The sequence below is a fragment of the Ornithorhynchus anatinus genome, chromosome 19, assembly GCF_004115215.2.
Source record: "Ornithorhynchus anatinus isolate Pmale09 chromosome 19, mOrnAna1.pri.v4, whole genome shotgun sequence".
Classification (NCBI taxonomy): Eukaryota; Metazoa; Chordata; class Mammalia; order Monotremata; family Ornithorhynchidae; genus Ornithorhynchus; species Ornithorhynchus anatinus.
The window spans coordinates 12,809,358-12,835,838 of record NC_041746.1 but is presented as its reverse complement, the minus strand read 5'-3'; the positions used below and the strand labels follow the sequence as shown (position 1 = coordinate 12,835,838).

The 26,481-nt window shown below is 43.4% G+C and overlaps 1 protein-coding gene across 2 annotated transcripts in view; it reads right to left on the bottom strand.

Moving 5' to 3' along the window:
* KCNH1 (potassium voltage-gated channel subfamily H member 1) overlaps nucleotides 1–26,481 on the bottom strand; it is a 257,772-nt gene that overhangs the window by 87,661 nt on the left and 143,630 nt on the right. For both annotated transcript variants that reach the window (XM_039914813.1, XM_039914812.1), the window contains 2 exons: nucleotides 24,598–24,850; nucleotides 12,424–12,620 (listed from right to left, as the gene is read on the bottom strand). In XM_039914813.1, coding sequence (XP_039770747.1) covers nucleotides 12,424–12,620; nucleotides 24,598–24,850 — 450 coding nt within the window. The remainder of the gene's footprint in view (nucleotides 1–12,423; nucleotides 12,621–24,597; nucleotides 24,851–26,481) is intronic.

The following is a 26,481-nucleotide window of genomic DNA, read 5'->3' as shown; positions in this document are numbered from 1 at the left end:
GTAATCTGTCCAAATACCTCAAAGTGTTTTCAAGACTGTGATTTCATTTCCAGAGTCTTCTTGATGGTATATGAGTGGGAAGGAATGGGAATGACTCCCAACTTTTCAGGTGGAGAAACTAACTAAGGCTCACAGTGATTAAGAGATTTGCCTCAACTCCAGCAATTGTTTGATAAAACCAGGTCTCCTGATTCAAACCACTAGGCAATTCTCCTTCTGTGAACCTTCCACCCTACAAGTTCAAGTGACATGGGGAGAAGGTTGTTTATTTCATTTATCTGTAGGATTATGGACCCTTCTCTTCAAGCCCCTTGCAAGTGAGATACACTCCAGAGAAATTTTGAGACCTATTTCTACCAATAAGCAAAGCTGCAAAATTGCTGAGCTTTGGCAAGTGGACAAGCCTAAAAACTATTGGCTGTGGACAAGCCTAAAAACTATCTGCTATCCCCTGTCAGACTGTCCACGAACAAGAGCACAACATGTGATCCCAACTTGTAGACACAGGATGGGGATTTGAAGAGTGTGAGCATTGCTGGGGAAAGCCGACTAGCCTCTGGCAGTATAGTGCTTTTGGAGGAGTGCAAGGTGGTGGTGTTCAGTGCAGTGTTTGTTGGTGTTACACCGCACTAGTCTAGCCCCTCTTTCCGGGGAGCTGTGGTGGAAGCAGCTGAGAGTCTGGCTGATCCAGCCCCACCCGCTCAACACCTCCTCACTGTCTGCCCACTTCCTCATCGTGATGATGGTGGCCTATCTTTTCCCTTGTCCATCCCTCCTTCCAGCTCACACCGGCCAGAGTGGCCCAACCTGGGGCCTGGTTTTGACCTGGGTTCATGCAGGGCTCTAGAAAGGGAAGATACCAAAAGGGGAAGAACTAGTATTGGGTAAGGCTAATGCAAACCAAGTTAGCCAAATAAAAATATTATGAGATAATCTCAAAATAAATGTGCACAGCTATCCAGAACCTAAAGATTTGAGGCCTTTCAGGCCTAACACTTTCAGATGCCCCTTCAAAATCCCTTCTAAAAATGCACCTCCCTTATGAATTAACACTCTTTAATTCCACAAACCCAAGCACTAGAATTCCTCCTGGGCCTTTTCCTTCCATCTGTAAATCAGTAAACATGTTTCTGACATTTGTGATTTCAGGAGTTTGTTCTTTTCTCCATGCTTCTGTAATGTGTGGTTTATGGCTACGTACACATCTGTGTTTAGGACTGGAGGGAGAGACTAGACATATCCCGTCACCAGCAAGACCTGAAGCTCATTTGTTTTCACAGTAGTGGCAATATGTATGCATGTGGTGTGCCCCCGTCTCCCTCATTAGACTGGCAGCTCCTCACTGCCAAATACCCCATATCTTATTCTTCCTTTGCTCCTGCCCACAGCACCTCAAACAGAGCTCTGCACTCACTGGGTGTTCAATACTGACTTTGCCCGTCTGGATAGGGACTTTGACTGGCTTAGAAGTACAGACCTAACTATTGTATTGTGAAAACAAATCTGAACCGCTAAGCTTGTTAGCTGCGAAAGGATAAAAATTCACAGGGAGAGCTGTCGTGCCAAATGAGAATTTTCCAAACTCTCCAACACTAAGCAAGAGAAATCCACTTGCAGATGTTGTTAATGTATCACACGGCGTGTTAGGACAGAGTGATGCTGCCAAGATTTTGATTTTGGCTGTGATTGTAAGTACTTACTAATTCTCCTCTGGCTGCTAGTTGATGGTTAAAGCTGGGTCAGCCCAAGACCTAGTGACTGTTTGCACATTCAATTCTCCAATATCTGTGGCTTTGAGGAGCAGGGAAAACACCAAACTTTCATTTTAGTTCATGTGTCAATCCACCAAACCTTTTCCAGAACTGCATGCAAGGATTCATACAGCAGGTTAGTTGGAGTTTCCTGCTCCTTTATTTCCCCCACTGCTAGGGAAGAGGGGCTAACAAGGAATGGAACTGTGTAAAGATATTCAGCAACAGAGAAGCCAGGAGGTGAGGTGGGGAGGAGGAGGGAGTGGCAATGGCAGAGGCCATGATGGAGGAGGCAGTGGATGTAATTTAGAGTTGACTGTGTCTTTTTCAAATTGCATTCCAAAGACTGCAGTTTTCATTTTTTTATGTGGTTAACAGAAATTGACTTCTTTTCCTGACCAGTTTAACAGCTATGGTTGGCCTAAACAAAAAGGCCCTACAAAGTATAGCTCTATAGAACTCCCTCCCTTTTCATATCTGATGAACCACCTCTCTCCCAACCTTCAACCCCCTGCTAAAGTCACATCTCTTCCAAGGAGACTTCCCAGACTAAGCCCTTATCTTCCCATTCATCCTCATGACTGCATCGATTAATGAACTGAACTGTGTATCCCTTAAGCACTCTGGTACTCAACCCAGCCCCACAATACTTATCTAAATATTTTTATATTCCTAAGTACCCATGGCACTTAAGTACATGTCTACAACATATTATAGATTATTTATTTCTATTAATATCTGTCTCCCCCTCTAGGCTGTAAGCTTGTTGTGGGCAGGGTACACGCCTACCAACATTATTGCATTGTACTCTCCCAAGCACTTAATACAGTGCTAAATAAATACCACTGATTGGTTGATAATCTATACTATCTTATCTCCTTTATCTCTAATCTGTTTGAATATCTGTCTTCCCAGGTAGATTGTAAACTCCTTGTGGGCAATGATCGAGCCTACCAACTCTGTTGTACTGTACTTTCCCTAGTGCTTAGTACAATGTTCTGCATGCAGCAAGCATTCAATTAATACCAATGTTTGAATGACTCACTGATTGATTGGATAGCGTTCCCTGAGGCGGGAATATTCTAAAAGGACCTAGGCCATAGTGCAGCAGAGGAGAAGGAGGGCACACAGGGCCCAAACAGGAGAAAAATAGAAATCACAGATTCACTTGCAAATAGTTAAATTTGATAAATCATTTGTTTCATAAAATCTGACTAGTTTGTTTCTCCATAAAGAAACGCCACATGGTATCAGGAGAGAACTGATTACAGGCTGTGGAGAGATGAGTAAAGATATATCTCCAGAAACATGGGGAATAGCTAAAACCACCTAATATTTTGAATTTTATGGGGAATACTGCTCAGGATGGGAAATGATTTAGAATGGAGTCTAACCGGTTCCTCAGATCAAGTGAACTAAATCAAATAGAGAAATTTCAAGTTGAAATATTAAGCAGTGGTATTTATTCTTTCAATCTAAAGTATTTATTATTCAGGAGAGCATTCTACTAACTCTCGGTAAGGTACAATGATCCCTGTCATAAGGAGCTTACAATCTAGTTGGTGAGACACACACAGAAATAAAAAATTAGAGGAAATAACCCAGTTTAAAGTTGCGTGTATAAGGGCTATAGAAGCATGTGAGTACCCTAGTGCTTAGGTGATGCAGAAGTACAGAAATGCAGTAGTGAAACTATAAGGTGGTGAACCTAGAGATGAACTGGGGAAGGTCTCCTGGAAGAGGTGTGATTTCAAAAGGGCTTTAAAACTGGGGAGAGCTGTGGTCTGCCAGCTGTGAAAGGGGGGTGGTTAAAGCAGGGAGAAGGGCATGAGCAAAAGGTCAGCAGCAGGAGAGTTGAAAGAAAGGCAGAAGTGAGTAGAACGGCTAGAGAGGAACAAAGCATATGAGCTGGGGTGGGAGGAGAGAGTGGTTTTGTTCAGGTGTTTCTGCTTGATGGAGAATGGAATGGGCAACCATAAGTGGCTTTTGAGGAGTGGGAGGCGTGTGAAAAATGACATTTTAGAAAAATGATTTGGGCAGCAGAGTAAAGTATGGCTTGGAGTGGGGAGAGATTGGAAACAGAGAGATCAGATGCAGCAGTCAAGCCAGGACATGACAGGTGCTTGGACCAGTGTGGGCGTCCCTTTAGATGGAAAGGAAGGGACAGATTCCAGGAACTGTGGAGGAAAAAAAATGACAGGATTTAGCGACAGATTGAATATGTGACTTGAAGGAGACAGAAGAGTCAAATTGGCATAGCACTTGACTAAGTTCTTGGGAGACTACAACAGAATCAAAACATAAGATTCCTAACAATCTGATGATTAACAATTTCCTTGGGGCAGAGATTGTACCATCACTGTACTCTCCTTAGCATCTGGTACATTGCACTGCACACAGTTGGCACTCAATTAATACTACTGATAGATTGAATATGCCTAAATATAATAAGGGAAGGAAACCTCTCATCGATTTGCTGCTTTATTCTACCAGTGACTGAAAACTGTAACTATAAGTCTGGAAATGCAGAGATTTGGGCTTTCTGTTTGCTAAAGATTAAAGAGAAGCTGGAAAGACATAATTTTAATGGAAAATATCAGGCAGATTAAAACTTTATTACAGGCTTAACAGTGCTAAATAATTAAAGTCAAAGGTGCAATTTTGAAACTCTTGAAGATTTCTCCATGAAAGAAAATTGCAATTAGAATGAAAATTGAGAATTTATAATAACTATTAGAGGGAGTGGCCTGGATTTAATTAAACCTATTAAAATACATCAACCTGCTGAAGCTAGTTCATTGCATATACAGTTGATGGGAAACAACAATGGACAGTTATGGACAGAAGATAATCAGAAAGAGGTGGATCAAAGGAGAAACCATGACAATAGAAAATGGAAAAGACATTACACTGAAAAAAAATCAACCTCAAAGATATCCTGCGTTTAGAAAAATCTGTTACTGCATAAGTTTGCTATAGAGAGAGGAATAAAGAACCAAAAAATCAGCAGCATTTTCAATTGATCTAAAATGACAGGCGCATACCTAAGCATTTTACAGCAGAAAAGTAAAAAGGCAACTGCAAATTTGTACAGAAAGACAAAGTTATAGAAAATAAAAGAATCTGAAAAAAAGGAATGTGACTTCCTACATATCACCTTGAATCTAGGAGACCCTCTATCAGTATGTTGGTAGAAAATGGGATCACATTGGTTAGGAGATTATTTGCAGTAGAAAAGATTCAGGTGATTACCTTTATCAACATTATCACATTATCCAATTGCTCCCCTGAAATAGGGATGGTAAGCAAGTCTATTATTATTATCTGGAAGGAAAGTCATTACCAGATTTACAAGAAATTTGGAAATGGTGCTTTCCAATGTGCATGTATGAGAGAGTGAATAAACATTTAATACTGGCAAGATGACAAGAAAACAGTAAGACAGACACTCCCAGCCTGTGGTTTGACAGCTATTCTCACAGTTTGCCTGAATTACTGAAGCATGATAAAGTTAGGTTTCCAATGGAAAAGAGTGGGAGGATATGGGTGTTGTTTGCGGGATGTGACCCCAGGCCCAATGGACCATGAGATTAAAAAAGAAAATGGATAGATCTGCTGAAGAATAGGAAGACATTTATAACTACTACCATTGGAAGAATTAAACAAGTAAGAACAAATAGGTTTAGATTACAAACAACTGGACTGATTGGAAGAAGAATGAAAATGTGCCATACAATGCCAGAGAGAGGAGGAGATAATGAAAGGATAAGACACTTTAAGGCAAACAACCAGAATCAGAAGATCCCCTAAAAGTCTTATTGAAACTATTTGAAGGCTTTGAAATAAAGGTTAATGTCAAAATATAAAATGTCAGTATTTATTATAAAGTGGGAATTGGCAGAATGATATATCTTAAGGAGGGAATATTCAAGAACAACTAGGTACTAGAGCACAGGACAAAGTGAAGGACCAGGACTCAGGGAAAAGAAGAACAAAGCTAGTCACCAGTTCACTTGCAGTTAGTACAATCCTAAAAATCAACTCTTGCATAAAACTTGAAATATTACATCAAAGAAAATGTTTAGGCTGTAAGTTACTACTTTTATATTTTCCTGCCCTGTCTCCCCCAGTTAGAAAATATATGCTATTTGAGCACAAGGATAACCTCTTCTCTTCTCTGGGGAACTCTTCTGCAAAACAGAACTTACCTGGAATCTACAGAAGCCCTCTGGGAGTTGCCAATCTCTAACCTGCCAGAACAACTCATACCCCTTTCCTCTGTCACAGCTCTTCCCAATAATGACTTTATTTGTATGTGTAATGTATTACATATTTGCACGTAATCATTATATCGGTATATGCCATGTGCTTGCATATATGGACCATATATAATAATGATGGTATTTGTTAAGCACTTACTATGTGTCAGGCACTGTACTAGCACTGGATACGAGCAAATCCGGTTGGACACAGTCCCTTGTCCCACGTGGGGTTCACGGTCTCAAACCCCATTTTACAGTTGAGATAACTGAGGCACAGAGAAGTGAAGTGACTTCCTCAAGGCAGATAAATGGCAGAACCGGGATTAGAATCAATGACCTTCTGACTCCCAGGCCTGTTATCTATTTGCTATGCCATGCTGCTCTCTGTTCCATATATGTTCAAAGATGATATGAAGAGTGATATTTCATGCCTGTGTGGTTTGCGGCTGCAAAGAGTTTCTTCCACCACATTATGGATGTTAGGGAGGCTTTCTAGCCCTTTTCCCAAATTCAGAAATTTGGAAAATATTGCTACCCAGTTCCCATGTAGCCAAGATCACAAGGAGAGTAGGTCTGGCCTACAAATGATGGGACTAAGTCTTCTTGTGGGAAAATGGCTCAGGAGATCCATCAGCGGAATCTGCCTTTGGATCTGCTGGGAGGACAGCTGGGGGCAAGTGGGCTCAGCTTGAGCTGTTCCTTATTCCCTCCTGCAAGACTTGGACCAAAGGGGACTTGCAGGCATTTTGCTCTATGGCAACGCTGAGCGGGTGGTTAGCTCAGAAGTTGGCATTTTAACACTGCTGTGGCTATCACTCTGCCAGGTTGGCTTGAGAGAGAGAGAATAGGGAAGACGACCTTTTAACAGTGGAAACAGTGATCTCTAAAGGGCGGTGGCATTTCTGAATCTCTCTCTCCAAAAATCAAAAAAAACTTCTTTTCTCCTAAGCTCCCTAAGCCTTTATACATAAATTTGTTCGTTTTGTGGGGTTTTTTTGGGGGGGGGAGGATCCTGAATGAATCTGCCTGTGAATTGAGCTCTTCTAAAATCTGCTGAGCTTTAATCCTCTCTCCTGCAAACTGAAATCTGTCTTGAATAAAAGGGAGGGCTAGTGATGTATTCAAGCCTCTAAAGGCAGCTTACCTTAGGGTAACAGGCCTTCCCAGCTTTCTGCTTTGGAAAGCGACATGCTCTGTATCTCAACGTCTCTAATCCTGACAGCTTGAGTAGGATCCAGAAACTCAGACAATACTCCCTGTTCCCGGACCCATCTCATAAAAGCAAACTCTACGAGAGGCACACACAAGGATAATATTTGCTAAAAATAGACGGAACAAAAGCTACCCTAACAAACACCTAAATGCCAATTAGCAAATTAACTGACTATGATTAATGATGTATTTATTCAACTGAGAAACAGGGTTTAATTATGCTGCCTCTCCCCCAGTGTTCAAAATTCATGAAAGAAACTCTGGACTCTTGGATTCAACCCCTGCCCCCTGAAAGCTCATACAACAAAAAGTAATTTCTGAGGGGAAGATGGATGAAATATAATTGGAGCCAAAAGGTATATTATAGGTAGAAGGAAAACCTTTGATCTAGGCTGAAGCCCAATTTGAAGCAGACCACTGCATCCATCCACAGAGGAAAGCGGCAGGCAGATGGCACTGTCTTAAGAAAGGCCACTGGGCATCGCTTCGGAGCCAGGCTATCTGCTAATCGGAGATGTTTCTGATGCATTTCTTAGTGGGGGACGGAGAAAAGCAGATACCAGCTGCCACTGTGTCCCCATCAACATCTCAGAAAAAAAAGATGCGCTCTGGCCCACAGGACTAAGTGAAAGTTAATTTGGGGAACATCTTTTCTAGTCCCTTCTCTATGTGAGGGAGCAATACGAGACATGGCAGTGGTTATCTAGAACACTCAGCTGGTGAAAACTGGTGAAAGAGACTGGGTTGTGCAGAATAACAGGTCCTATCAGGAGATGGAAAAACACCCTATTAAGGATAAGTGTGGATGTGAGGGTCTGGCAACCTACACCACAGACTTTTCAGGGACTCTCCATTACTCAAAGAATGACAGAGTTGGCAAAATAGACCTTGAACCAAAAAGACTGGCTTATCGATAAATATCCAGCCAATCGTACAGATGGGAAAACAAGCAATTCAGGAAGAATTATCCTAAAGAAGACTGTTGGTGGTTGCAGTCTTTCTGGATAGACCACACCCTCTCCTCACGATGACCTAAAAGGGCACTCTGCACCACATCCTCATCAATAACACTCATCAAGTGTCTACTGTGTGTGCCCTGCACTGGGCAAAGAAGTCAAAAATGACACTGTTTCTGACCTCTAAGGGGCTTCCTATCTGAGAGAAAGAGCTACTAGAGCCACAAATAGAATTACATGCATTAAAATCATTAATTACACAAATGCATAACTTGCCCCAGCTGCCCAAATAGATACTTAGGTGTTAAGGAAGTGTTAGAGTGACCAGTATGGTTTGTGTGGACATCAAAATCCATTGATTGAGCCCCCAAAACAAGAGAGGGCACTATCCTAGGCACTCCCCCGAAGTGGGCCAGGCAGGTTCAGTCTGGGAAGGATTTTCAGAGAGGAGGTGAGTCTCTAAGCAGATTGCTCAAGGATCAGTAGGAGGTGGTTTGGCTAAAAGGAAGGGTAAAAGCAACCAGGGTGGGGAGATGTAAGTGCAATGGCTTACACTCAGGAGTAGATGTTATGTGCAGAGCATGAGAAGTGGCATTGGCTCACCGATGTAAAGAGCACAATGGGAGCTGAGGTGCAGTGTGGTCAGTTACCTAATGGGGCAGGGAGACGGTGGAGTGCTTGAGTCATCAACAGCATCAGGGCATTACCCTGGAAATAGAAATCATTCATGTGACTAACTCACTGATTTTCAGATTTTCTAAAGCCTATCTTTCTCAGAGGGTGAATTAATAAGCAAGGGAAGTCTGGCATGTTTGGAGTCCTTCTTCCAGGCCCTGCTGCGATTGATCCAGGACACTCACCTCAGTTTTATTCATGAGTTGTCCAGGCCACCTGCCTCAATTGTCTCCTTTGATTGAAGGAGACCATCAGAGGCCTCCTTCAGCCCCTGGTGAAAGCCAGCCTTCCCTTGTCTCTCTATCTGTAATCTGTGACCTCTCTGGAGCCCTACTAATGGACTTAGGAAATCACACCTGCATCATTGGACATTTATGCTGAAACAGGCCATGTCAATCCCAGTTTCCTCACCTATTCCGGGTGGAAAGCCATTTTGCCGAACCTCTAAAATTGAACAAAACTGAGCTAACTGCACTCTTTGGAGGGGGCATGTATTTATAACAGCATTTCCCTACATTCACAGTCTGGAAGGTTTTTTGTTTGTTTTGTTTGTTTGCAACCTCCTGCACATGGATGGGCCTATTATGTATTTTTCAAAAATCGTTACATGAATGGACAGGCCTATTTTGTATTTTTTCAAAAATTGTTACACGAATCAGATTATTTCCAAAACACAGGGAATGTGGCACTTTCTATAGTCCTGACAGATTACTTGCCCAAATGTCAGAGAAACCACCGGCATATTACGAATAATTCACCAAACCCATGAAGGCAGCCCTGGGCTCCTGGGAGTCTGGGAGCTAATACACTTCGCTTTGCCAGGAATAATTCTAGTAGATAATACTCTCATCTCCTGAAACATGTGAATGGTGAATGAGTTCTCAGTCGGCCCTGATTGAGAAGCTCAAATGGCCAGAGTGACCCGGCCAATTCTTATTTTCCAACAGTGGAAAGAGTCCTGGGTAAACACAGAACACGTTGTCAAGCAAATCTACCTCCCAATATAAATATCTCACGGATATTGAGATTGGGCCACTCTCCAAGCCAGTCATCCTTTCTTTCACAACACTATTAGAAACAATAATGAAAAAAAAAAGGCTCAGAAGAAGCCAATCTGTGGTCCCTACAGAATGACTGCCCCTTCCATGAATGACACAAAATGTCTATTTTTCTATGTGGCTGAAGGTTTCTGTCCTGATTGCAATCAACTTGTTTTCAAAAAAGGAATGAAAGAAATAAAACCAAATCAAGCCTGATTCTGTTTTCCCCTCAATCAGCATCACTTTGCTTCTTATAGCAACTAATTAAACTCCAATTACCTCTCAATAATTGGATGGAAAGTGTTCTCCAAGACAGGCGTGAGACTATTATCCAGGTAATTCACACCCCAAAAAAGGACCAATTTGGGTCATCCCCATCTTGGGCTGGGCAGGCCTGCCTGACAATATTCCTCCTGCCAGTGCCCTAAGAAATGTCCACCAGCGACAAAGAAGATGGAGAGAGCTTAGTTAAAAGCTACCAGACAAATCTGGATGGGTCTCACTAGCTGGGGATTTCAATGATTTTCATTAAAATATCAAAAGTCTAGGGTGACCCTAACAAAAGCTGTCAGCTATTAATACTCCAAAACTCATGAACAGCAAGCTGGATTTGCAGTCATGTGAGGATTATGAAATGGTAAGAATTAAGGTTAGGGACAGGAATATGACTAGATGGAAGATTCAGGCATTAGCAGCTCTTGGCCCCTCAATTCCAACTTGCTATGTACTTACTATGCACCATCTACTATCCTAAGCATTGGAGTAGATACAAGACAATCTGGTCAGAAACAGTCCCTGTCCCACATTGGGGAGGGAGACAGATATTTAACCCCCATTTGGCAGATGAGGAAACTGAGGCACAGAGAAATTAAGTGACTTGCCCAAGGTCACACTGCAGGCAGATGGCAAAGGCAGGATTAGAACCCAGGTCTCCTGGCTCCCAGTCCTGTTCTCTTTCCACTAGGCCAAGTTGCACCTTTCAATCAATCCTTAAGTACCTGACCCTTGGACTTTGATAAAGGAAAATAAGATTCTTTTTTCACAACAATTTCCTCTGTACTATCATGAAGACATGGCCTGTTAAATGCTAGGAGGTTAGGAGGCCTGTTATAATGGTGTCTGTACATCAGTATTATACCAGGTCTTTCTGACCAAAGAATAGGAGAACACAGTTACTATAACACAGCATGAATTGGCTATAACATGATGCAGCTCTGCACAGAAATTCGTTCCCAAGATTGCTTCAATTAGAATCACAAGATTGCCTGACCACACTGCTCTTCAGCATTATACAGTGTATCACGCTGCAACTCAGTCAATCGTATTTATTGAGCACTTACTGTCTGCAGAGCATCGTACTAGGCTCTTTGGCGAGTAAAATATAACACTCATCCCCTGCCCAAAACGAGCCACTGTCTGGTGTTCAAAGTACTAACCCATTAAAGTGATTACTTGGGGTGCAAAGGAACGTCCAATAAGGGGTCATAGAAAGTGCCAGAAAAGGAAGACTACTTAAAGCAAAGCTATATGCTTCCCACAGACTTCTTGAGTTTCATCCAGTGTGGCAGAAGCTGTGTCCTATTTCAATTATTTCCAAATTATCTTCTCTGAAAACCTTATTTCCCACTGAAACAATGGTTAACACAACCAATTTTTTTTCATAACCACTGGGCTATAAAACAACTTGTTTAAGGAGGAATGCCTGCACTATAACCTTAAAACAAGAATCAAACATTAACAAATTTAACATCCTTTCCATTTACATACTGTCCCAGAATTACCTTGGATTCATTTCATAAAGCAGGTAAAGTATGAAACACAGAAGGAACCAAAGGAGAAAATCAAATAGATACAAGACAAACAGATTAATCCTCGTGAAGATCAATGGGGCAATTCATATGATTTATTTGGGATCCTAGGAAATTATCTCAGATGAAAAGTAGTCCAGTTCATGTATTGTTAATCGTTTTCAAAAGCATAAGGGTTTGTGGATGTTCAAAGAATTTCTAGAAAAAAATCAAACCTCATTCCCTTCATACCTGTTTTAATCATTTCCTAATCTTTCAAATTGCATTACCCATCTCCTAATGGCATTACAAATCTAAAATAGCTAAAACCACTTTATATTATTCAGTTTGCCCTTGAAAAAGAACAAGCAATGAGCTAACCAAGTCTGCATGATAAAAGCCAGGGGTGTTCAATTTTTCACCATTTTAAAGACCAACTAAGAACTCCATACTTTTAGTTTTCTTCCAGAATGATAGCACAGAAGATTAAACTACTTCAATAGTCACATAAGAAACAAAAATCATGGCCACTATATCCCCAAAGATAACCATCAAAATCAACACAACCTACATATTTTTTTCTTTACTTTCAGCTTAATCCTCATAGATCAGAGGACAAACAAAATTGGTGAAAAGCCCAAATCCCCACCTTTGAAAGACAGAAGGTATCTTCTAGAGTAGATGACGTAAACTCCAAGGGACTGTATCCACGAAAATAGGAACAAGAATAAATCACTTACCCTTTTCCGTAAGTTGTAAGTGAGAATAAGGTTTCTGGAGAATGAGTGAGAAAAGGCCGTGTAGAACTCCAGGACTTTCTGCAAGGCATCTCTCTTAATCACATGCAGGTCACAGTATGTCAAAGCCCTCACATTAGCACAGGACTGGGCAAGAGTGGTTTCTTTCCAAAATACATCTCCAAAGACATCTCCTTTACCTAAATAAAGGTCAATAAGTATAAGATGTCAATAAGAAACTGTTCAAAAGCTGTAGTTACTAGACAGGGTGGGCTTTTTGCCTAAAAATTTCTAGCCAATATATACATATACATCATAAGCATGACTAAAACCCGATTTGCAAAGAAAATATTTTCCCTTTTAAAGACAGCAGGACATATTAAATACTGTTCTTTGGCAAATGTAGCAGCAAGAAGGTAAAATTATTGTCTGTGAGAAATGTCAAACTTTAGAACAGGTTATTAGGGAAGGTGGTAGAATCCTTCACAGTCAACTGAAATTAGATAAATATTTGTTTGGGGCAGCAGAGTCACACAGACAAACAGCAAAATTAGTGAGTGTTTCACTTGCCAAGGAGATGCACAAGCTCGGGAAAGGGGGAGGAGGAGGGGAGAACCTCCACCCAACAGGAGCTTATGCATCTAGTGAGGAAGGCATGCACACCATGGGAGGGGCACACATATGGAGAAGAGAATGCCATTCCTATAGCAGCATGGCTATGTCACAGATGAGCAAGTTATCTCCTTGGTGAATGGTGGAGCTACAAGAGAAGTTCAAGAACAGGGGCCAGGTTGAGCCACAGCTACTTTGGGTTTGTTAACACAAATATATTCTGGTTCAGACCAAAGGCTCAGCCAGCCTGGGATTCTGTAACTCAAAGGATGCTTGGGGGATCACTTGACTTCTCACTTGAACTCCAACTACATATTACAGCTGTTCCTCTCCCACGCCAGATTCACCAAACCATGTCCCTCTCTTCTTTCAAGTCCCTTCTTAAAAATAACCTCTTCCTGGGGGGAATTTCCTGATTAAATCCTCAACTTTCCCAGCAAAGGTCTTCTCACCAACGACCACAGCAGAGCACTCCAGATTAATTTATTCACCATATTCATTACTTAGGTCTGTTCTCTCACTGTTAACTATTGTATATTAATCAACATGATGATGATGATGGTATTTGATAAGTGCTTACTATGGGCAAAGCACTGTTCTAAGCGCTGGGGGGATACAAGGTGATCAGGTTGTCCCACTTGGGGCTCACAGTTTTAATCCCCATTTTACAGATGAGGTAACTGAGGCACAGAGAAGTTAAGTGACTTTGCCCAAAGTCACACAGCTGACAAGCGGCGGAGCCGGGATTAGAACCCCTTGACCTCTGACTCCCAAGCCCGTGCTCTTTCCACTGATCCACGCTAACATATGCCTTCTGTATTATTTAAGATTCTTAATGCCGGAATCACATCCATTCTTTCTCTCATGTTACTTAAGCATCTAGGAGAGTTCTGCAAATGGGAGGTGATCAGTAGATGCTGTTGATACTTATCTTGGCGGAGGTGAGGAGGGAGGGCGTTCCAGGACCGCGGGAGGACGTGACCCAGGGGTCGACGGCGGGATAGGCGAGACCGAGGGACGGTGAGGAGGTGGGCGGCAGAGAAGCGGAGCGTGCGGGGTGGGCGGTAGAAAGAGAGAAGGGAGGAGAGGTAGGAAGGGGCAAGGTGATGGAGAGCCTTGAAGCCTAAAGTGAGGAGTTTTCGTTTGGAGCGGAGGTCGATAGGCAACCACTGGAGTTGTTTAAGAAGGGGAGTGACATGCCCAGATCGTTTCTGTGGGAAGATGAGCCGGGCAGCAGAGTGAAGAATAGACCGGAGCGGGGCGAGAGAGGAGGAAGGGAGGTCAGAGAGAAAGCTGACACAGTAGTCTAGCCGGGATATAACGAGAGCCCGTAATAGTAAGGTAGCCGTTTGGGTGGAGAGGAAAGGGCGGATCTTGGCGATATTGTAGAGGTGAAACCGGCAGGTCTCGGTAACGGATAGGATGTGTGGGGTGAACGAGAGGGACGAGTCAAGGATGACACGAGATTGCGGGCCTGCGGGACGGGAAGGACGGTCGTGCCATCCACGGTGATAGAGAAGTCAGGGAGAGGACCGGGTTTGGGAGGGAAGATGAGGAGCTCAGTCTCGCTCATGTTGAGTTTTAGGTGGCGGGCCGACATCCAGGTGGAGACGTCCCGGAGGCAGGAGGAGATGTGAGCCTGAAGGGAGGGGGAGAGGACGGGGCGGAGATGTAGATCTGCGTGTCATCTGCGTAGAGATGGTAGTCAAAGCCGTGAGAGCGGATGAGTTCACCGAGGGAGTGAGTGTAAATGGAGAACAGAAGAGGGCCAAGAACTGACCCTTGAGGAACTCCAACAGTTAAAGGATGGGAGGGGGAGGAGGCTCCAGCGTAGGAGACCGAGAATGATCGGCCAGAGAGGTAAGAGGAGAACCAGGAGAGGACAGAGTCCGTGAAGCCAAGGTGAGATAAGGTATGGAGGAGGGGGGATGGTCGACAGTGTCAAAAGCAGCAGAGAGGTCAAGGAGGATCAGAATGGAGTAGGAGCCATTGGATTTGGCAAGAAGGAGGTCACGGGTGACCTTAGAGAGAGCAGTCTCGGTAGAGTGGAGGGGACGGAAGCCAGATTGGAGGGGGTCTAGGAGAGAATGGGAGTTAAGGAATTCTAGGCATCGATTGTAGACGACTCGTTCTAAGATTTTGGAAAGGAAGGGTAGTAGGGAGATAGGACGATAACTGGAGGGGGAAGTGGGGTCAAGAGTGGGTTTTTTTAGGATGGGGGAGACGTGGGCATGTTTGAAGGCAGAGGGGAAGGAGCCCTTGGAGATTGAGTGGTTAAAAATAGAAGTTAAGGAAGGGAGGAGGGCAGGGGCGATGGTTTTAAGAAGGTGAGAGGGAATGGGGTCCGAGGCGCAGGTGGAGGGGGTGGCACTTGCGAGGAGGGAGGAGATCTCCTCTGAGGATACTGCAGGGAAGGATGGGAAAGTAGGGGAGGGGGTTGGTGGGGGGGGAGGGGAGAGGCGGAGGGGTGACTTTGGGGAGCTCAGACCTGATCGTGTTGATTTTCGTGAGGAAATAGGTGGCCAGATCATTGGGGGTGAGAGATGGGGGAGGGGGAGGAACAGGGGGCCTAAGGAGAGAGTTAAAGGTCCGGAACAATCGGCGGGGGTGACGGGCATGGGTGTCGATGAGAGAGGAGAAGAAGCTTTGCCTGGCGGAGGAGAGGGCAGAGTTAAGGCAGGAAAGGATAAATTTGAAGTGTGTGAGGTCGGCTTGGTGCTTGGACTTTCACCAGCAGCGCTCAGCAGCTCGAGCATAGGAGCGTAGGAGGCGGACGGAGGAGGTGATCCAGGGCTGTGGGTTAGTGGAGCGAGAGCGGCGGAGGGAAAGGGGGGCGAGAGAGTCGAGATGAGTAGAGAGGGTGGAGTTGAGAGCGGAGACCTGCTCGTCGAGAGTGGGAAGAGAGGACAGGGCGGCAAGGTGAGGAGAGATGCTAATGGAAAGACGGATGGGATCGAGAGAGCGGAGGTCTCTGTGGGGCAGTAGCGAAGATTTGTAGGGGGAGGGAGTGTGAGAGATGAGGCAGGTGAGAAGGTTATGGTCAGAGAGAGGGATTTCAGAGTTGGTGAGGGAGGAGATAGTGCAGCGGTAGGAGATGACGAGATCGAGGGTGTGACCGAGTCGGTGAGTGGGCGCGGTATGGTGGAGGAGGAGGTCGGCAGAGTCGAGGAGAGATAGCAGGCGGGCGGCAGAGGAGTCGGTAAGCATTTCTTATTTGGGATCTCCTTATGCATTGGGAAAACAATTCACAGCCTAAATTGAATGATGTGCTTATTTGTAAATGGAAAAGCCAGAGGAATTTCTTGGGAATAATATGACAATACTCCTCTTGATATTCTTTAAATTTACCATGATATAAAATTAAATCAGAAAGAATATTTCTACCAAAAGCAAATGCGCCACTTAATTTCCCATGGAAGTGAATTGTAATATGCTAAGACATTTATGGGCGTAACATGAGATTTCTTTAAAAAAGGATCTAATTGCATCTGACAGAAAAACTTGGAAAATACTCAAACTCAATTCTGGTGCATTTTGAGACACCTCCTTCCCATTCATTATGGCATCTGAGTAAATAAGTATTCCACGCAATGTGAATCTGTCCCTGGAGTCACGGTAAACAATCCCAAACAGTCATCTATATATTAGAAATGTGTCACTAAACACCTACTCACAAACCCCACAAGCAACGTCTCTGCAGTGAACCTTTCATTACTCATCTTGGACAACTCTCCCTGGCACTGCAGATCCAACCTCCTCCATGCAACTTCCTTCTTTGGCTTCCTTGAGTTGAAGGTTTTGATGCAATTAGAAACTCCAATGAAATGTATTCATTTTTTAAAAAAGGGATGCTCTCACTTTAACCCTTTGCTTTCTGAACAAAGTGATGACAGTGACACAAGAGACCTGGGATTAATTTTAAACCCTCTTCAGGTGCATTTTCAATCCTGAAATATATCTTGGCAATGAGTTATTTGAGCAGGGATTTACACTTTTTTAAACCTGTGGTTTTGGGATTCACCTCTCAAGCACCACTCTCCCCCAGACCTCTTCATCCCCAGTGCCCCATACCTCACACAGAGAGATAATCATCAGGGCCAGAACTGAGGGTGCAGAAAAGCAGCAACTGGTGCAGATGGGCAGAGAAGAGAAGCTGTCACTGGGTTTTCCCTGGGGTTTGTGCCTTCTGGACTGGGGTGCTGATTCTTGTTGTGCTCCCAGCAGAGGCTCAGTCGAGACATGAACTCTGGAAAGCTTGGGGTGAGGACAAACATGGGAACGAGTTTCTCTTCTCACCTGTTCCTACTCGGGTTTTTTTCTGGGATCCGTGGAGTCCTTACCTCTACAGGAGTCCAATAAAAAGTAGCTTCATAACACTGCCATGATGACCATATCTCCTGCGATACTATGATACGTCTCAACAGGTACTTGTCACCCTCACCATCAGAGTCCAATACTGTGCAACCTATTCTTCTTCTATACAGCCACCGGAGGGTGCGGACAAGGAACCGGGATGCTGAAGTCCTCTATTCTGGATGCTTATTGTGGGCAAGGAATGTTTGCTAACTCTGCTGTATTGGACTCTCCCAAGCATTTAGTACAGTTCTCCTCACACAGTAAGCCCTCAAATATTACAATTGATTGGAGTCGGTTTATGTTTCTGATTCTTCAGGATTTCACATCTAAATGAGCTATGAGATTCACAGAAAGGTTTTGAGATAGTCTAGGATAGAATCTATACTCCCCCTCACCCAGATTTACTGGGTGAGAACTGTGAGAATGAATGACACCGGATCCCCCAAACACTTTAGATAGGGGCGCTGAGTAAGGTAAATGGAAAGTAGGCGGGAATGCTGCCAGAAGAACCCCATTAAGGATATGGTCATCATCATCAATGGTATTCACTGAGAGCTATGTGCAGAGCACTGTATTAAGCAGTTGGGCAAAGCACAGCTTCAGACAGCAAGTGTTACATCTAAGTGTTGGGGAATAGACAACAGTTGGGTCTATCTCAGCAATCAAGGGAAGTGTGCTTTTCACACAGAAGATCAGAACACTAGGAAATAAAATTGAAAACAGTACCCAGAATGACAAACCCAATAGTATAACAGGGGAGAGTTTTCATCTGTGCTTTGTCTAATTTGAAGTGTCATCTTAGAATTCAAAGGATAAGTAGGTATGTTCACCTTTGTGGATTCTTTAGCAGTAGCAATATCATTCATGGAGATTCTACTGGGTGCAAACGCATGGTAACAACTGTTTAGAGAAATCCAACAGAAGCACAAGACACATTCCTTGGCCCACAAAGTATTAAGGGACCTATGTTAAACTCCAATAACTATCACAAGGAAGGAAACACAAAAAACCCAATATATAATAAAAAAATGTAAGTAGGAAAAATGCAAAACAATAGGTGCTTTAGAGAAGCATAAATTGCTGCAAGATGGCCACATAAATGCACATTTTGAAGGTAAGGGCAAAGAGAAATAGATTGTACCTCAAACACAATGATGAAAAACCCTTATCCATCTCTGTCTGGTCAACTAATGAAAAACACTGAGATAAATTGTTCCTTCCTGAAGAAAGCCTCTCTCAGAGCAAATATCTAGACAAGGCGGGGCAGAATAGCTGCCTCCCCTTTATTTTCAGCAAATTGATGGAAATCAAGCCAAAAGAGTCTTATTACTCTTTCATACTACTAATAAGGTATGCAAACGAAATTTTGGAAATTAACAGTTAACAGTTAATTTTGGAAATTAACAGTACTTACCACAGGGCAGACCAAGGGAATAAGATTTAGGATGGGGAACACTGAAGCATTTATATATTTAAACAATGGTCTCCCCCTGCCCAACTCCTATCCTTCATCTCACCCCTAAGATCTGTTCCTCATCTCCCCTTCCCAGCTCTGCCTCAGTTTTCCCCTGAATGCCAAACTGCCATCATCCTTTTTCTCATTATCACAAGCAATTAGAATAAATTGAGAGCTCATGTGGGGCATGGCAGTTTCAATTACAAAGAATGTTCTTCACTCCAATAATGGAAACTACCATTTAAAACTCCTCAATGTCATTGAAATAACATCTGCAGAGCTCTTCTCTGGAAGTGACTGTGTTACATTAGTTGGGGTGAATAACTTTTATATCCCTTTATCTAGCCTACAGGAGCATTATTTAGTTTACTTCTGAAAAGAGCTTAAGATTTTATACTTGAAGTCCCTTGGAAATATATAAAGTATAATTACTATCAATAAAATGTCACAATTCTAGAGCAGATACTGTCTCCTTAGGAAAAGTCCTGCCTTAGGAAAAGTCCTTAGGAAAAGTCAAGCTCTGGCAATTACTATTGAATGCACTGAACTAGGTGCTTGGGAAGTACACAATAATGAAGTAACACAATTCCTGACCAGTAATGATGGAGATAAACAAAAATATTTATAACTAGCAGTCGAACTTAATGAATTGAACAGATATATATATATATATACGTATATATATATATATATATATATAACCAGAGTGCTGAGGTTGGGGTTCCTAAGTGTTAGAAGGAAAGTAGTCTAGGAATCTAGGTAAGATTTGAATGTGGGGAGTCCTGAGGACATCAGGAAGATGGTTCAATTGGGACCACTGTTTTGAGGACTTTATCTAGCCTGGTCTGGGATGCTCTGGGATACCCCAGACCTAAGGATTAGCAATCAGTGAACTTTCAGGATCAGAGATAATATGGGTCTAATCTGGAGTCAGAGGGGTCACACAAATGCAAATAGAGCCACCAGACCAAAGACAGGGATACTGTAACTTTCCAAAGAGGACAGAGAAGATGAGGATTCTTTAGGCTGAAAAGACGAAGGATGAAAGGAGACATATTTGAAGACTACAAAATTATGAAAGTCATGGACAATTTGAAAGCAGAATGGTTGTTCAACAAATCCCACAATTCCAAAAAATGGGGTCAACTATTAGAGCTTGACGAGGGTATGGTCAAAATAAATAAAAGGAAACATTTCACTCTGCAGAGGGCAGATTCAGGGAATTTGTTATCACAGTGTAGGCTGGAAACATTGGCAGGTTCAAGAGAGGTTTGGATAAATTCACAAACAATAGATTTACAACTGGTTAGAGAAAGAGAGACAGTCAAGGATGCAGAAGGAGCTGTACAGGATGGTAGGAGGTACATCCCTAACCATTAGGATGTATGACTAGGAAGGCAACCACCACATTGTTCGACTTGCTATTTCAGACTGTCTTTGGACAATATAACTTAACAGAGAAAGCAACAAGAAAAAAGAATCAAAAGACAGGAACAGGATCAAGGGGAGATAGACTCTTTTCTTAACTCCTGTCCAGATTGGTTAACGGCTGCTGAACAAGTACTTTGAGCTCCTTGGAGAAATATGTCTTGCCAGGTTATTTTATTCATTTGACTTTTAAAAGCAAGGCTGACAACTTATCTGAAGGAAATCTACAATTTGTCTCAGAAGCAAGATATAAGTTCTTATTCAATCACATTCATGACGTGACTCTTAGTACTCTCGGTGATGAGAACAACTGATTAAACATTAAGGTTTAGAGTCAGGTATCAATGCAGTCGATTTCTTCAGCAACTTGACATGAATCAAGCTTTTCAAAACAGTTGCTGAAATCAATAAGAGAAGGGGGCAATACAGACACTAGAGATAAAATTTATATTTTTTAAAATATTCTTAAGTGGCTTTTTTCATTCACCGTAACTGAAATAACATCTGCATGTATAATAATAATAATGTTGGTATTTGTTAAGCGCTTACTATGTGCCGAGCACTGTTCTAAGCGCTGGGGGTAGACACAGGGGAATCAGGTTGTCCCCCGTGGGGCTCACAGTCTTCATCCCCATTTTACAGATGAGGTAACTGAGGCACCGAGAAGTGAAGTGACTTGCCCAAAGTCACACAGCTGACAAGTGGCCATGTATGGCATGGGTAGGGAAGTACACAGAAGTAAATAATAATAATAATGATACTCCTACTAATAACAACAAGAAGTCGTGGCATTTGTTAAGCACTTACTATATGCTACTTACTATATGTTGTGAGTTGCCACAACACAAGCAGGTTAGACTCAGTCCCCACCCTACAAACACCACGTAGGGCTCCTCATTTTAAAGTTGAGAAAACTGAGGTACAGAGATATTAGTGGTTTTCCCAAGGCCATGTAACAGGCAAATTGGGGAGCTGGTATTAGAACTCAGGTCTTCTGACTTCTAGTTCTGGGTTCTTTCCATTAGGCCAAGCTGCAACTGTGAGTATACATATATTTGTTTCACTGGATGTGTGAAAGGGAGTTTGGAAGTGCAGATGTAAGTGGGGTTTTTTTGCTTGTTTTGTGTGGTTTTTTTTGGACTGTTCAAGGAAGACTGGGCTCCCAACCTCACAAGGTTTCCATAATATAGTAGTTCAATCTCTCTGGAAACAACTATTAGAGTGGTGGAAGCCAATGCCCAAGGCGCTGGAGGTTTAGATGGCTGCCTAAACCCCAGTAGTTCTGCCCACGGAAGTCTGGAAGTTTTAGAAACTACTCTAGGATAAGAGGTATCTGACCTTCTAGATTTGTGGTTTGGAGGTGAGCAAAAGAAGCAGGGGTAGCTTCTACTGTGTAAGCTCTAAGACCAAGGACTACAGATCCCAAGAGCATACAGATTTGGTTGAAATCCCAGAGAGGGCTGGCAGACCACCAACAAATGACTTTTCACATTAAAATTTATGGCCTCTGCTGAGTCAGCTCATAGTCTGCTCAAGGAACGTTTTGGGATTTTTAAAATTAAAAAAACAACACTTAACTTCTAATCACCATTAGCCTGTCATAAACCCACCTCCAGGTGTTGGGCCTGGCACTGGTCCGAAGGCAGGGTGCAAGAGTTAAGTAGCAAAGGGCCTAGATAATATACATATACATGTATACATGAACACTTATACTCTCCCCACATCAAAATCACATCTCCTCCAACTGGCCTTCCCCAACACTCCTCGTTTCCTCTATTCCCTCTCCTTGGCACTGGATTTGTAGTCTTTATTCACCTTATCCTCAGCCCACAGTGCATATATATATATATACATTTCATCCATAATTCATTTTACTGTCTTTTCCTCTAGACTGCAAGTTCCTAGTGGACAGGGAACTGTACTCTCCCACTGTATTGTACTCTCCCAAGCATCTAGTACAGTGCTCTGCATGCAGAAAGAACTCAATGATATGGTTGACATTGGAACAAATGCCCAGGTGACAATTCGACACAGTCCCTGGCCCTCCAGGGGCTCACAATCTAAGAATAAGGTGGAGAAAGTTTTGGCAACAGACACAAAAGGAAAGATTAAATGACATAAACACAAAAATGACATAGAAGACATAGTTTAAAGTTCTTCAGAGTTCAGCATTTTTCTTGCTTAAGCTACTCTAACCCTGCTCTCTCTGGCCTCAGAAGATGACATCTTAGCAAAGGAGAGATGCTTGCTTGAAAGAGAAATATGAAGAGACACCTCTTGATGATCTTGTTTTAGGTTCTCCCATGACTTACCCTACCCTTCCACTCCTACCAAATGTCTTCATTTTCTGAGATTACCTCTGATGGAAAGAAAACAGGGATACAAAGAGAAAGAAATACAAGGGAAGGAAAGAAAAAGGTCTATTTCTGAAAAGGAGATTGGGGAACAGGAGGCATAGGGAGAAGATTCAGGGAGGAGGAGATTTTCTATCCATTTTACTTATCTGGGCTATGCTGCCCTTCAGGTAGACATTCATAGCTGTCAGAACATATACAGACCATAGGAATATCACAATGCAATGATCCTTTTCTTTACACTAACGTTTTCTACTTGCTTTTTGGGGTCTGGGCCCACCCCTCTCTTACTCTGCAAAACAGTGTTCGCTTTACAGTTATTCTTCCTTTACTCAGAACTCCTGCTAGTGGAAAGCAAAGCAAATGACCCAGGCTTCTCTTTGATCCAGGTGTTCTCCTTGGTGCTGTACTGTATTGTCCTCCCCCATAATGCCTCTGTGTAGAGCAAGGAAAAAGCATGTGAGGCCCTGAGGCTCAACTTTTTGCCCTTGACCTTTCATGTCAACTGTCTTTTGCCATCATGAAAAGTCTTTGAGGAATTGCAAAATGCAGATGACTGAGTTCTAGAAGCCCATATATATAAACATCATGCAAGGGATTATGAATCATTTTGAAGATTCAGCAAAACCCTATGTGAAATCAAAGGGTTTCATCAGGAACATAAAATTTAGAGTTATTGTCAAATTCTATGTCCAATTTAGCACGGATGAAGAAACAGAAAACTGAATAAAGAAGGCAGTGTGCTTTTGGCAACTGCAAGACAGGATAGTGACCCCAGGGAATCCAGCTCCATACCAAGCTGCCAAGCTGTGGGTGTGTCCACCCTCCTTAATGGCTGTGAGACCTGAGGCTACTGCAGAAGACTAATCCTGCTCTTAGAGTAGTTAAACCTACATCACCTATCAATCATATTTATTGAGTGCTTATTGTGTGCAGAGCACTGTACTAAGTGCTTGGGCGAGTACAATAGAGTTAGGTTCCCTTCCCACAACGAGCCTAGCTTAGAGTTTATAGTTTTACAGTCTACTCCGTGTCAAACAGCAGGAGAAGACTATCAAAAAGGAAGTCCTGGGTCACGGTCTGCTTAAGAGCTTTGAAGCAGTGCTCCCAGCAAGTGAGACTTGCTTAACTGCTTAATGTTGCTCCTGCTACTGGCCCCCATCGAGGCTGTTAAAGCATGGTGTGACAGCACAAGGATCTCGGCAGCAGTGCAGAATCTGTACAGTCCCTTTCTCATCCCTGGTGAGGGGAAGGAAACACTCAATTTCAGGAAGTGGCTTCCTCCCTCTAGCCCTCAACAACCCATTCACAAGCACCTCTGCCTTCAAAGTATGCACGTTATTTTTCTTCCCAGAAATCTCCCCAACTAAACTTATGTCCCTCCACGGCCCCCTTCCCCTTCCCTCAACCTCAACCCCAAGGGAACTTAGAAAATCCATTCCTGTTTACCACCTCTTCCCTTCCAGCTAAATCTGGACTTTCTCTTTAAAATCTGAATCCAAAATAACACCTTTGACAAGTCCCTATAATGTGTAGATGGGGAGCTTTGCAACTGTCACTCACCCTGCCCTGTTCCCAAATAGGGAGAGAGTGAGCAAGACAAAAAAGTGTTTCGTTTCCTCTTTTCCTCTCTCTGTCTTCCCTCTGCCTTTGTCTCATCTCCATTATTCCATACTTGGACTTCTACACTGAAGTAAGCTATGTTGAAATTGATTAAACGTGAGTTTAATTCTTTTGATTGGCTCTCTGCCCATCAACCACTCAGAGATTTCACTGTGTTTGGCTCCTCTGCCCCAAAAGGTTGCAGCTCCCTGCCTTTCCCAGAAGCTCCCTTTAGCCAGAACACAGCCCCAGTGAAACACACATGATGGCTGTGTGCTGTAGGCAGATCATAACGGCACAGCACGAAGCTGCTCCACAAGCTCATTTCCCATGCCAGTCGAGGGATGTCTGAAGAGGACAGAGACCTACCCAAAATAGCAACAACTTCATCGTCCTGAATCACCTCCAGGGATCCCGACACGACAAAGCACAGGCTGTCGACACTTTCGCCAGCATGGTAGATCAGGTCTCCGGGGGCGCAGTGCACGGTCTGGAACTCCATGGCCAGGGCACGCAGGCACCCGTCGCTGGCCAGCCGGAACGCAGGGTGCTCCTTGAACACCTTGCGGTTGAGATGCACACAGATATCTGCTCGCATATCCTTGGGGCAGATCTGCAAAACCTAAACAATGGAACAGGTAAATGGGTATCTGAGCTTCCACACTTCACCTCAAGCAACATTTCCCGACTGTGGCTTTCGATCATTTGGAGCGGAAGCGGGCAGGAGAGCGCATTACTTCGAGGATGACGGCATTTTGCTCAGCTCCCTCCATCCAGACCGAGTGGCTAAGCTCCGCAAAATCAATCGCATGGGCTTCTCTCGACCCACATGAAGTAGAAATGTGGGTGAGAATGAGCCATCTCCTTTCAGTGACTTGGATGGATCTTGAAGACGATGATAGTGCTATGGATTTTTCAAGATAGCTCTTAACAGCCTAGCAAGGAAGCTTGTGTTGCAAAAGCCTGAAGAGACCAGAGGTTTACTTTACTACAGTTCATACTCTGAGAAGGAAAACATTTACATTCATCAAGGGTAACACAAAGAAATCAAAAGGACAGTTTCAGCACAGTGATTTGTTATGACTTTTCTGCCTCAGGGCAAAGGAATCATGGTGCTCCAGTGCAGTATTGGGGTGCTCCGGACCCTCTGTAGGAGACTATGGGAAACCCAGGGAATCCAGCCTACACCTTTCTCATCATACCGAAAGCCCAGTTCTGTGGAGGAGGAAGGGAACACTGCCTGAGTTCCCTGAAGGTTCTCAGACGAGGCAGTGGTGACCCACCACCTCCAGCAATAGGACAATGATGCTGGCCTGCTCTCTCATTGTTAGACATTCACTGCTGCCATAAAAAGTTTTTGCCGTGTGCTTTAGTTAGAACATGAGAATAGAATTCAGCAGTGTCCTTCCGACACGACGAGCCTGTCAATAAACGTCACCACGGTGTTGGAAAAACATATTTATGTGCAGGTGCAGGGTGTCTGACTCAGTGAGTGCGGCAATGTGAGTTTTCCCAATGCGAGGTGCTCCCAGAACATAACTCTACATTATGGGAGATGTGGCAGCTGGTATTTTTTTTTTAAATGGTATCTGTTAAGTGCTTAATATGTGCCAGGCACTGTCTTAAGAGCCAGGGTAGAATCAGCTAATCAGACTGGACATAGTCCACGTCCTATGTGGGGCTCACAGTCTTAATCCCCATTTTACTGATGAAGTAACTGAGGCACAGAGAATCAAAGTGACTTGCCCAAGGTCACACAGCAGATAAGTGGTGGAGCCAGATTTAGAACAGAGGTCCTCTGAGTCCCAGGCCCATATTCTTTCCACTAAACCATGTTGCTTCCTATGCCTTGTGGGCAGGAATTGCCTACCAACTCCATTGTATTGTATTCTCCCAAGAGCTTAGGATAGTACTCTGCAGACAGGAAGCACTTAATAAATACGATTGCTTGATTGACTATTCTACTAGGGACACCGTCCTTTCTCGTCCTCAAAGAGTCCATAGGGCAGGAAGTAAGCACAGGATGTGCTCAATGACTGCTCTTCACAGGCAGTGCCTCATTTGACAGGCTGCCAACTTTGGTTTCACTGAGCACCCTGGGAAGAGTCACAGGTGTGGACAGGTACCCAAGCCTGCCCCCTGAAAGATGGCAGCACCCCAAATTCTTAAAACAATTAAGGAAGTTGCTGAGACATGCCCTTTTGGAATCTTGCTCCCATCTTCCAGCCGGCCCAAGAAAGGAGTCTTCTCCTT